This window comes from Macaca nemestrina, chromosome 1 (assembly GCF_043159975.1).
Source record: "Macaca nemestrina isolate mMacNem1 chromosome 1, mMacNem.hap1, whole genome shotgun sequence".
Taxonomy (NCBI): Eukaryota; Metazoa; Chordata; class Mammalia; order Primates; family Cercopithecidae; genus Macaca; species Macaca nemestrina.
Window position 1 is genome coordinate 178927967 of NC_092125.1, and position 13064 is coordinate 178941030.

Consider the following 13064-nt stretch of genomic DNA (forward strand, 5'->3'; position numbering starts at 1 on the left):
ACCCAGGAGACGGAGGTGAGCTGAGATCCCGCCAATGCACTCCAGTCTGAGCCACAGAGTGAGACTCCATCTCAAATAAATAAATAAGGAGACAGCTCTACAATACAATGGTCTCCAAGACATAGTATGCAAAGAAGGCAAAAAATGTGACGTGCTGCATTGGTGTAAAAGTACAGAATATGAGCAAATGTGTTTATCCCTGCATAATCCTCCTCTGGGAGGGCATGAAGAACCTGGTTGTCTTTGGGAATGTAACTGGGGTAAGGACAGGGAAGGAAGCTTCCTTTTAATGTCTTTTGAGTATTTTACCCATGTGCCTATATTATCTACTCCAATTAATACTAAAAAATAAAGTATTTGGGCCTTGGATACAAACCTAATACAAATAATATCTCTAGAGGGGAAGGAAGAAAAAGAGTGAACTCCTTGGGGAGGGCTGATTCTTTCCTGTGATCTAGACTAAACACAGTGTGTAATGCACAGAGCAGGTGCTCAAAAACAGTTGCTGAATGAATTATTGGCTCTAATAAAAGTGTGCTTCTGTTTTCTCTTCTAGTCCCAAAGCTAATTTCTATTGATTGATTGCCTGGAGAGCTGGATGGCCCTTCCCACCGCCGGGGACAGCAGGGTCAAGAGAGACGGCAGAGCATACCGCACAGGTACGAAGGCAGAGGGCTGTGCGCCCTTCTTGGTGTCCTTGGGAAAAGCCACGTAGCCAGGCAGGTTGAGGCCAATGTGGTAATGGACCTGAATAAGCAGGGCCAGGAGCAGCTGCGGGTAGATGCGCCTCACACGGCCCATGCAGCTATTGACGGACAGGAGCTCGCACAGGCCGCTGGCTGCCTATGGGGCAGAGGAGAGGGAGCTGGGATTCTGTGGCCCATCTTCCCAGCACTCCTGGCTGGGGCCTGGACTGCCTCTCTGGGAGGTAGGATCTGGGTCTTTGCTGTCCTCTGGCCCAGCCTGGGGAAGCTAGGATTCCCCACCCCACAGACCCAGACCTCTGACTCTCTGGGTAGGCCCTGTCCCAGAGCAAGGACAACAGTTCACCCCTTAGTTTTGGTCTAGGGCTTTGATGTTTATGCAACCTTGGAAGAATCATGGTGGAAGAATCGCTTCTACCTCCTGAGAGGTAAAGAGTCTTGATCCCATTTTGCAGGTGAGGAGACAGACTCAGAGGGGTGAGGCTGCTAGCTCAAGGTCACCAGCCCCTTGGGGCAGAGCTGGAACTTGAACCCAGGTTTTCTGATACCAACTATAGCATGCTGTGCCTCTTCCTCACTCACAACACAGGCACACAGAATGTAAGGGGCACCAGGCTGGCCTCTTCACCCCAGGCCATTAAACTAGGCTGTCCTCACTCCCATCCCCATGAGACCAGCAGCCAAGAAAAACAACACCAGGCCTTGAGCAAGAGCCTGGCTCAAGTGCCAGCTCTACCCCCAAGGACGGGTGACCTGGGGCAACTTCTCCACCTGCCAGTCCAGCTCTGGACCTGGCCTGGGCCCACCCTCATACTTGGCCCACCAAGTCCTCTCTAACTGGCAGAAGGGCAATACTAGGGGGTGGGGAGCGGATGATGGGCTGGTATCACAAGACTCATGACTCATTCTGGCTCTGCCACTCCCTGGCACCTGTGGGCCTCAGATCTCTGAAAAGTGGTGTCACTGATCATCATCCATCCAGTCCCACAGGAGTGTTAGAGCCTGAATGAGAGGGCGAAGGAAAGCATGCTTTATACATCAATGGTTTGAGCTGTGCCATTAGGACTCCATGCAGGCCAGGCACAGTGGCTCATGCCTGTAATCTCAGCACTTTGGGAGGCCAAGGTGGGCAGATCACTTGAGGTTAGGAGTTTGAGACCAGCCTGGCCAACATGGGAAAACCCCATCTCTACTAAAAATACAAAAATTAGCCAGGTGTGGTGGCCGGTGCCTGTAGTCCCAGCTACTCGCCTGTAGTCTCGACTGAGGCACGAGAATCACTTGAACTTGGGAGGTGGAAGGGTTGCAGTGAGCCAAGATCGTGCCACTGCACTCCAACAACATGGGTGATAGAGCAAGACTCAGTCTCAAAAAAAAAAAAAAAAAAAAAGACTCCATGCATCTGGGCCAAGAGGAAAGCATTTAACTGCAAAGTGGAAGAACCCCTGACACGTTCCCTTGGAGAAAAGTGACCTAACATGGGCTGGATGAGAACAATAAATGGCAGTTAATTTGCGCTTTACAGCTTAAGAAGTTCTTCCGCACACACTATCTCCCCTTTCTCAACAGGTAAGATAGACAAAGCAGGAGTTATCACAGCCCGTTTTACAGATGTAAGCACCAAGGCTAGAGAGGGGAAGTGATTGACCATGGTTATATAGTGAGGCAGTGGCAGAGCTAAGACAAGTCTCTTGAACTCAAAGCCCTTGTACTTTTTCAGCAGCCCAAAGCTAATGATTACATCCAAAGAACACAGTCTGTGGTGTAAGGGAAAAGTCTCTAGTGATGTGTCGTAGGGCTCTGCTTTTGGCTCTATCTTGCTCAAATGATTTATCAGGGCCGTAAGATAAGAATGAGTTCAGGCTGTATCCACGCTTAAACTATGCTTGCTGGACAAGAAGCACAAATGAGTGACTAAAGAATACACTAACATACACCAATTGTAGAAGAGGATGAATGCCCAAATTACAAGGGAAGGAGTGCTGGTGCCTGATGCACAGAACTCAGTGCTGGAGGACAAAGGCAGAGAGATATGGGAGTGAAGCACAGGATTTGGAAGCAGAAGATCTGCTGGGTTTGAGTCCTAGCACCACCACTGCTAGCTAGGTGACCTGGGGGTGACATGGAATGTCTGTAAGCAGGAGCATCCTCCTCTGTAATGGGATAATACTACCCTCTCCTTCATCTACTGTATCTTTATTTGCTTCCCTTCACCAGAATGTCTCGCTGCTGAATCCCCAGAACCTACAAGTGTGCTTGGCACATAGTATAGGAGGTATTCACTAAACATTTGTTGAATAAATAAATCAGCCCAACAAAAACATTTCTGAGTGCTTACTATGCGCCAGGTGTATGCAAGATGCTGGGGATATCGTGGTGAGCACAGCGGGACAGCACTGTCTTCATGCATCTCACAGATTAACCAAAGGATCCCCTGCAGTGTTGTCAAATGACAACTGGTGTAAACTCTTTTCATACAAAGTATGTGAAGCAAAATACAATATGTACAGATTTGACCAGGTCAGGGAGATCGGGGAGGGCTTCCCTGAGGAAGTGATGCTGGAGTTAAGAGACGAAGGATGAGCAGAAGCTAGCTTGGTGGAGAGCATTCTAGGTAGAGGAAACAGCATGTGAAAGGCCCTGTGACCAGATAGCATGGCTGGATGAAGTTCTGACAAAGACCCAGGGGCTGGAGCAAAGCAAACAAGAGGACCATGGAGGGTGGGGAAGCCAGCCAGGGATGCAGGGCCTTCGCCACAGGTAGGAGCACTGTGTCACTCTTGGGGACAATGAAAAGCCATCAAGGGGGCTGAGAAAAGGAGATGTGCATTTCTCAAAGACTTTTTGGCTGCAGTACAGATTGGAGGGGCAGGAGCAGAATCAGGAAGGTGAGCAGGGGTATTACCCAACTGGCATGGACCAGGGTGGTGATAGAGGCAGAGGGAAATCCATCTCTTCAGCCCAGCTGGCTTCCTGAGTCAGAGTTGCCTTTCCCTCTGTGTTCCCAGCATCAAGCTTGGCGTGTGGCAGCAAGAAGTGCTTAAACATTGTGTGTCACCTAAATGAATGAATGTGTTATCTCATAATCTTCACAGCCACCAAATGAGAAATATATTATTTCTATTCACATATGTAGAAACTGCGCCTCACAGAGGTTGAAGTGACTTACCTAGGCCACAAAATGGTAATGTAGGATTTAAAAATAATAATAAAAATAAAGAAGGGATCTTGCTATAGTGCCCAGGCTGGCCTCAAACTCCTGGCCTCAAGTGATCCTCTGCCTCCATCTCCCAAAGTGCTGGGATTACAGGCATGAGCCACCATGCCCAGCCAGAACGAGGATTTAGACTGTCTGTGACTCCAAGTCACTCTTCTTTCCCTATCTCAGGCTGCTGCTGTCACCATAGATAACACTACTGTTATTGTCCCCAGTGAACCACAAACAAGAGCCAGAGCCAGAGACCTGCCCAAGACCACACAACTAGTTACTGGCAGAGTGCGGTACTGGAGGCCGGGTGTGCTGAGCTCAGCAGGAGGGAAGGAGAGAGGAAGGGCAGGACAGGCAGTGATAGGGACTGGCCGACTGGGCACTCACCGCCAGGGGCATGATGGAAGCCCGGCCCTCCTTGGTGACAGGCTTCTCCTTCAGGCTGCCCAGGAGCAGATCCAGGAGGTCTCGGACATCACAGCTGGGCTTGCGCAGTATCAGCTGCCTCCACATCTCTGCTCCATTGCTGAGAGGTCAGGGATGGGGGCAATTAGTGGTGGCCAAGGCAGTGGGGCTCACCCAGCCTCCAAATGGTTTCAGGAAGGGGAAGGTAAGATGCCAATGAAATGGCATCCATGGGCACACTTGCAAGGAATAGTCCAGAACACACTCCCAAAAAGTCAGGATCTAGAAGGATGAGAAACCTTATTTCCTGGCCGGGCACGGTGGCTCATGCCTGTAATCCCAGAACTTTGGGAGGCCAAAGTGGGTGGATCACCTGAGGTCAGGAGTTCGAGACCAGCCTGGCCAACATGGTGAAACCCCGTCTCTACTAATAATACAAAAAAAGTTAGCTGAGCATGGTGGTGCATGCCTATAATCACAGCTACTCGGGAAGCTGAGGCAGGAGAATAGCTTGAACTCAGGAGACAGAGGTTGCAGTGAACCGAGATCGCGCCAGTGCACTCCAGCCTGGGAGACAAGAGCGAAACTCCGTCTTTTTTTTTTTTTTTTTTTTTTTTTTTTTTTTTTTTTTTTGAGACGGAGTCTCGCTCTGTCGCCCAGGCTGGAGTGCAGTGGCCGGATCTCAGCTCACTGCAAGCTCCGCCTCCCGGGTTCACGCCATTCTCCTGCCTCAGCCTCCCGAGTAGCTGGGACTACAGGCGCCCGCCACCTCGCCCGGCTAGTTTTTTGTATTTTTTAGTAGAGACAGGGTTTCACCGTGTTAGCCAGGATAGTCTCGATCTCCTGACCTCGTGATCCACCCGTCTCGGCCTCCCAAAGTGCTGGGATTACAGGCTTGAGCCACCGCACCCGGCCGAAACTCCGTCTTAAAAAAAAAAAAAAAAAAAAAGGCCGGGCGCAGTGGCTCACGCCTGTAATCCCAGCACTTTGGGAGGCCGAGGCGGGCGGATCACGAGGTCAGGAGATCGAGACCATCCTGACTAACACGGTGAAACCCCGTCTCTACTAAAAATACAAAAAATTAGCCGAGTGTGGCGGCGGACGCCTATAGTCCCAGCTACTTGGGAGGCTGAGGCAGGAGAATGCCGTGAACCCGGGAGGCGGAGCTTGCAGTGAGCCGAGATCGTGCCACTGCACTCCAGCCTGGGCGACTGAGCAAGACTCCGTCTCAAAAAAAAAAAAAACAAAAAACAAAGAAACCCTATTTCCCAGGTATCATGCCAAATGTTTCACATGCAATGTATTACTTCGGCAGATATTAGCTAAGCATTTACTGTACACCAGGCCCTAGGCAAATCTTGCGGAATACAGATATGAACAAGAATTCAAGACACTCCAGATCACTGAATTCTCACAATAACCCTAATGTGAGTGTTGTTATTCCCGTTTTACAAATGAGGAATTGAGGCTCAGAGAGGTGAAATTACCAGTCCAAGATTACACAGCTGCAGAGTCAAGATGTGGCCAGGTCGGATGTCTTCAAAGCCTGTGCTCATTCCTCTAACCAAGGAGCAAGAATGGAGGCAGCTGAGCAGCCTGGGGCTAGGATCCTGAATTTGTCATATAATATCAGGGAGCCTCTGCTCCCATCCCTTAAAAGGCAGTACACCAGGCAAGGAAAAGCATCTGTACCCAACCAAACTCCTATCATGGGGTGTTGAAAACACTGGAGGCCAGTGTGCTAAAGGGTTAACAAAAACCTTTCCCCTTCTATGAGAGTGTTTCAACCCTCCATTCACTTTCTAGCTCTGTTCCCCTGGAAACCTGATATAGTATATCAACTATGTTGCTAGGCAACGTTACTTATGGTAATAATGACTCCACTGGTAAATTACATCTGGACTGGGAGGAACTATAAATTAACTATAAAAACTGATGGGGACACTATAGCATTGAGCTTCCCAGGATGCAGTTACCCTTGTAACTGGGTTTGTCCCTGTGGGGACCCTGGAAGCAAAGCCAAGATATTGTAAAAGATAGTGGTCCCTGTGAGGCCTGTGCCATTTAAGCCAGGGCAGCTCCCATATCCACCCTATGGGTCTCTTTTCATCACACCTGAGCTTTCACCTGGGAGGCCCAAGAGACCAGCTCCTAGACTCAGGGCCAAGACTAGGGTAAGGAAAGTGAGGCATCCAGGGTGCCACCTTTAAGGAAGCCCTCATTCTCCGGCTCACACAGTGCAGACTTGGCACCTGAGCCTATCTCCTTAAATGTTGTGCCCTGGATGCCTCTGTCTGGCCTGCTGTGGGGGCTGCTGCAAGGACCCCCACAAAGAGGAGCTCCTGACCCTGCCCTGTCCTGTATCCTGAGTGACGGATGTCAGGTGAGGCCCCCAGTAGTCTTGTGAGTCTGACTGCTTAGTGGACCCAAGAAAAAAAAACCCTGGTGGGGAGTACAGCCAGAAAGGGTTTAATTCTTCCAAGTGGGAGACTGGGATGTGCCAGCTGGGCCCTAACCTTCCCGACTGACCTTCTTGGTTTCTATGAATGACATCAACTGTCCTTATTGAAGCACACCCCATTTGTAAAGCTCTGCACAGTTCTTTGGCTCTCAAACAACCACCCGAAGGTGTGGATCACTCACTGCCTTGTTTTACTCATTCAAAGAAGACATGGGAGCATTTCCTGGGCTGGGAGGCTGAGGTCAGCCAGATTGACCTCTGCTGCCTACGAGCTCACCATCTGACCACAGTCCCCTCTGCCCATCAGATCATGAGCTCCCTGAAGACAGTGAGCATGGAGCACCCTTCCGCACTGGCCCAGGCCCAAGCAGGCTCTCAACACGGCTGACTGCATTACTCTGTCATGACCACCCACCTGGGATTGCAGGGATCATTTCCTTCTTTTGCATATGGAGGAAAGACAGGACAAGTGGGCTACCCAAGACCCAAATGGCAACTGGACGCAGAGCCAGGACAGGCACTCAGACCTCCTTTCAATGGCATTGTTAAAGAGTTCTGGGCTGGTAGTTAGTTAGACCTGAGTTTAGGTCCTCTGTTCTACTGCTTGCTCAGTAAGTACCTAGGGCAAGAAACTTCCCTAAGCCTCAGTTTCCTCATCTGCAGAATGGGATGTTGTGAGAATGAGAGACTATTGTAATGCTTGGCACTGACAGCAGCAGTGCTCAGGAAGTACTTAATGGTTGTCATAAACACCCCAGATCACAGAAGTGGGGCCGTCTGGGAGGGCGAGGGGCTTATCTGGGCAGAAGGGGGTCCCCAACCTGGGGTGGGGGCTGCTTGAACCCTGTAAGATGCAGTGGCTGGGAACCCATTCACTTGGTACCTGTTCAGTGGGAGGGGGCACATGAGCAGGGCCACCACCACCTCGGTCATGAAGGAGCTGGCCAGGAGGGAGACGGGCAGCAGGGCCACCTGGCGGGCCCGAGGCTCCTGGATGTGGCTCAGCTGCATGTAGATGCCCTGCATGATTTCTGGGATCTGGGGCACAGCCGGGGCAGCCATGAGCAGGGGGACAGCCCAATGGAGAAGCCAAGGGAGGCACGGGGGCAGCAGGAAGGTGGGAGGAGAGGGAAGGGGGTGACAGACTAGAAGACAGGGGAGAAGGCCCAAAGGAGAGAGAGAGGAAGAGGCAAGCAGAGCGCCTGGCCCTCCCTGGGAGTGAGCTAGTTTCTCTTTACTATGCTTCCCTACACCCTCTTCCACCGCCAAACCCACCTCCACCCACCACCAAGTCAGTTGAGCTCCTTCAGGGCTGGTAAGAGAAAATCTTCAAGGTGGGAGCACCTAGAACTGAGCCACCAGCACCCCTTCCCTGCCCCATAGCTTAGGGGGCTCAGGTATTCCCCACCCTGCCCACTGTCAGGTAGGCCAGTGATGAGCAGGCCATGGCAGGGGGCTCCCAAGCCCCAGTGACAGCTCAGTCCCTGCCCCCAGGAGGCCTTACCACCTCCAGTGCCCTGTGGCGGTACCACTCTAGCACCGAGCTGAGCATGACCTCCGAGGCCAGCTGCATCATCTCCCTGGAGTCCTTCCCTGGAGCCTCTGAGCTGCCTTTCAACCCTTCCAGGGCTGCCAGCAACAGGTCCTTTATCTGCTGGGGTCCCAGGAAGTCTCCAAATTCCTGAAACAAAAGTGCTGAGTTCATGACACTGATGGGTAGACCAAGTTTTGAGCTTCGAGCTTTATGCACAGAGGCACAAACACTGCCTGACACCCACATGCAGAGGTCAGCAGGGAGGGCCAGGAATATTCAGTTAACAGATAAGTGTTGAACCTTTAGGGAAGGAGCTACAAATGTAGGAGCAACACGTCCTGCACCCAGCACAGGGTGACATGCGTAAGGGAGAAGGAAGTCCATGCATTGTGGCACAGACCGGAGGAGGAGGGCACTCAGGACAGATGTGGGTGGCTGGGAAGGCGTCCTACAAAGCCTGGAAAGCTGGAAGGGAAGAAGGCTTTGGGGCCAGGTGGTGCTGCCCCTCCTCAGCCCCCACCCTCTGCTGCTGGATGGGCACCAGGCAGTCACCGCGATCACCCGCAGGATGTTCTGGCACGGGCTCACAGGGTTGTAGGGCCCCAGGAAATGCTTGTTGCTCTCATATAGCTCCTTCTTGTTGGTCTCTTCCTTATCTCTGGCTCCTGCAAGAAGAGAACCTTTTCAGTGAGGCCAGATCTCCCTAGTTTTGTTAAACATACATGTAGGAAGTCCCTACATCATAAGGAACCAGCTTGATACATTTTCACATAGTGAACACACCATTGTAGCCACCCCCAGGTCAAGAAGCAGAACCTGATCAGCACCCCAGAAGCCCCTCTTGTGCACTCCTTTCGATCATTAGCCCTCTCCCTGACCCTGGCTAAATACTATTCTAATTTCTCAACCCCTAGAGAGATGTCTTTGCTTTTGAACTTGATATAAATGGACACGTGTTATTCTTGATGTCTGTCTCCTTCCACTCAACGTTATACGGATAAGATTCATCCACATAGTTGCACCAGCGTTAGTTCTTTCATTCATTCTCAGTGCTGTATAATTTCCCACAGTATGAAAGACTATGATTAGTTATCAGTTCTATTATTGATGGACATTTGGGTTATTGCCAGCTACTAAGCGTCGTGCTGCTAAGAACATTCTAGTGTGTCTTTTGGTGAGTATATCTACACAGTTGTTAGTTGGATACCTAGGAGTGGATTGTTGGGTCGTAGTCTAAGCATAGATTCAGCTACAGGAGATATTGCCAAACAGTTTTCTATGATGGGAAATCAACCGTACCCCACCAGCAGCGCACGAGAGTTCCCATTGCCCCACCTCTTGGCAGCACATGTCATTGTCTGTCTGTTTCATTTATGCCATTCTGGTGGACGTGCGGCAATACCTCTTTTAAATTGCAATCCCCTACCCCTGGTAGTACCAATCCTTATCTACTTTTCTTTAGTTTTTATCATCATCTGACTTGCTATATGTTTTACTTGTTTATTTTGTTCACTGTCTATCTCCCGACAACAAGAAGGTACTCTCACCAAAGAAGGATTATTTAATCTCTTTTCCCCACTCCTGTGTCCCCATATCCTATGATAGTACCCGGCACATAGCAGCTTCATATTTTCAGTTGAAGAGAACACATTTCAGGTGCACTTTCTGAGCCCTTATTGCAGCCCAGCTTGCGATCCCCTCAAGAAATACAGGACTTGGGCACAAGAAAGGGCCACTGAGGCAGAGTGATCACATGGACCAAGTGTGTGTGCTGTTTGTAAAGGAGAGGAGCCAAAGACCTGGAGTCGAGCTTAAGACCTGGAGTCAGGCAGACTCAGGTTCAAATCCCAGCCGTGCTGCTTCCTACAGTCAGGGGGCCTGGACAGACCACTTCACTCATTGAGATTAAATCCTGAGAGTGGCCGTGTGCAGTGGCTCACGCCTATAGTCCCAGCACTTCGGGGGTTTTTTGTTTGTTTGCTTGTTTTTGGTTTTGGTTTTTTGTTGTTGCTTTTTTGTTTTTTTGTTTTGTTTTGTTTTTTGTTTGTTTGTTTTGAGACACAGTCTCGCTCTGTCACCCAGGCTGGAGTGCAGTGGTGTGATCTTGGCTCACTGCAACCTCTGCCTCCCGGGTTCAAGCGATTCTCCTGCCTCAGCCTCCAAAGTAGTGGGGACTACAGGTGTGCGCCATCACACCTGGTTTATTTTTGTATTTTTAGTAGGGACAGGGTATCACCTTGTTGACCAGGCTGGTCTTGAACTCCTGACCTCAGCTGATCCACTCGCCTCGGCCTCCCAAAGTGCTGGAAATACACAAAGTGAGCCACCGCACTGCAGGGTGCAGTGTTGCATACTTGTAATCCCAGCGCTTTGGGAGGTTGAGGCAAGTGGATCACTTGAGCCCGGAAGTTCAAGACCAGCCTGGGCAACATGGCGAAACCCTATCTCTACCAAAAATACAAAAAAAATGTAGCCAAGCACGATAGCGGGCTCCTGTAGTCCCAGTTACTCAGGAGGCTGAGGTGGGAAGATTGCTTGAGCCTGAAAGATTGAGGCTGCAGTGAGATCATGCCACCGCACTCTAGCCTGGGCAACAGAACAAGACTCTGTCTCAAAAAAAAAAAAAAAAAAAAAGGCAGCCTCCCGAGCCAGAATAGACTCACAGAGGCTCCTATTCCTTCCCCTAAAGCCAGTTATTAACATGGTTTATACCACCTTCACCCACCCTCCAGAGATGTGAGTGGCTCCTGGTCAACAGGGTAAATCTCCCAGCAACCAAATCTTTGTCCCAAATGCTAGAGATCAAGAAGAGTGAGGATACCAGATAAAGCCCAAAAGCCTGAAGGGACAGGAAAAGGTGAACTATATGACAAGTGCCTATAATGTGTGGCACTGAGCTAGTACCTTTACATACGCTCTTACAAAAGATCTCACTTAATCTTTCAAAAAGCATGAATTTAGGCTAGGTGCGGTGGCTCCCACCTATAATTCCAGCACTTCGGGAGGCCAAGGAAGACAGGTCACTTGAGGTCAGGAGTTCAAGACTGGCCTGGCATGGTGAAATCCTGTTTCTACTAAAATTACAAAAATTAGCTGGGTGTGGTGATGTGTGCCTGTAATCCCAGCTACTAGGGAGGCTGAGGCAGGAGAATCATTTGAGCCCAGGAGGCAGAGATTGCAGTGAGCCAAGATTGTGCCACTGCACTCCAGCCTAGGTAACAGAGCCAGACTCTGTCAAAAAAAAAAAAAAAAAAAAAAAAAAAAAGCATGAATTATGAACTATATCTGAGTGCACCCTTTTCACAGATGAGGAAATCTAGGCCTATACAAAGCGCTTGCCTGAGGTCACACCACTAAGCAGGGACAGAACCAGCTCTTACGCACAGGTCACTCTACCCCCAGAGCCAGGAGAGTTTAAACCACATACCAAGGTCCCCTGGTTTAGGGCAGAGCTAGGGTGATGGAGAAAGGAAGGAGGCAAGTGACAGCTGATACTGTGCACCTCTAGGTACAGTGCCTCTGGATACCTGTATCAGCCCATACCACATCACTAACTGCTCCCTGAAGCTGAATCAAGGAAAGTTCTCTCAACTACAAGCTTTAGCTGCTCTGGATTCTAAGATAGAAGCTGTTCTTTGTTCATTCATTCAATAGATATTCACTGAGCACCCACCATGTGCCAAGCCCAGAGATGGCTCTGGGGAATACAGGGCTAACCAAGATACAGCCCTGCCCTTCCCTCATAGGATTATAGTCTCTAGTGGGGAAAACAGACAGGAAAACAAGGTGTTAGGGGAACTATCCTTAGGTATACCTAGTATTAAGGGAAAATGAAAATGATAGTCACAAACTAAGCTTGGAAGGGTGAGAAAAAGCAAGACTGCTTAAATCAAAATAGTTTTGTTTGTAGTCTTTGTCCCCTTGTTCTATGGGGTCTTGGGCTTCACACCAGTTTCCAAAGTCCCCATCTGACCCTGTGCTGGTTTCCCCCATCTCCCACCAGGGTCTTCATGCCAAGGCTCCAGCTGATTCTTTATTGAATCCAGACTGAGCAACAACTCAGAAGACTTCCTTCAGAAGCAATAAGGCTTACGTTTTTGGAGCTCCAGGATAGTGTAGAGGATGATGATGCCGTCCAGAGCCTCCCGGCCAATCTCCTCATCAGGATCCCCAATGCGAAGGATGAGTCTCCCCAGCAGAAGCCCCAGCGCCGGGAACCCCAAGGGCATCTGTTTGTATTGCAATCTTAGGGATTGAGTGTTATAGGTTCAACAATGCTATACATTAAATGGTGAACACAGGTGGATAGTCTGGCCCAGAAAACAGAGCCCTCTGAAGATGGCAAGAGCCACCTGGGAATCCCTGAACAGAGGCACAGGCTCCTTCAGAAGTGGGAAGATTCTCCCTAAGAGTCTCTACCCCTCCCAGGGGCCACTCACAAAGAAAGGCAGAGTCAGAAGCATGTAGTTCAACACAGAGACATGGCTGTTCACAGCCCGTGCTCGCTCATGGGCCTTCCCAGAGTTCATCCAAGGCCCCAGGGCCTGTGGGATCAAAAGACAGACTCAGAACTACAGGTTAGATGCCAGCCCCTGCTGCTGGGTGGACAGGCCAGCCTTCACCCATCAGCAGGAAGCTTCCAGAGAGGGCATAAAGGTCACCACAGCCCTCCTCCTCTTCTTGGGGTTTAGGGAGAGATGGAGTTCAGAATAGGACCGACAGACTATAGGGAAGAAGGAAGTCAATGAGGAG

The 13064-nt window shown here is 50.1% G+C and overlaps 1 protein-coding gene and 1 long non-coding RNA gene across 3 annotated transcripts in view; one reads left to right on the forward strand and one right to left on the reverse strand.

Moving 5' to 3' along the window:
* Positions 1-13064, reverse strand: part of LOC105495109 (maestro heat like repeat family member 7) — a 70994-nt gene that overhangs the window by 22185 nt on the left and 35745 nt on the right. The window contains exons 9-15 of one of the 2 annotated variants that reach the window (XM_011764320.3): positions 12752-12856; positions 12406-12541; positions 8865-8977; positions 8283-8459; positions 7662-7816; positions 4300-4438; positions 653-843 (exon numbers count right to left, since the gene is read on the reverse strand). In XM_011764320.3, the coding sequence (XP_011762622.2) occupies positions 653-843; positions 4300-4438; positions 7662-7816; positions 8283-8459; positions 8865-8977; positions 12406-12541; positions 12752-12856 (1016 nt within the window). The remainder of the gene's footprint in view (positions 1-652; positions 844-4299; positions 4439-7661; positions 7817-8282; positions 8460-8864; positions 8978-12405; positions 12542-12751; positions 12857-13064) is intronic. The other variant, XM_011764321.3, reaches the window with a different exon arrangement.
* On the forward strand, positions 6595-12541 carry LOC139362186 (uncharacterized). The gene is made up of 2 exons (XR_011620568.1): positions 6595-6700; positions 12316-12541. It is a non-coding gene; the product is annotated as an uncharacterized lncRNA (long non-coding RNA).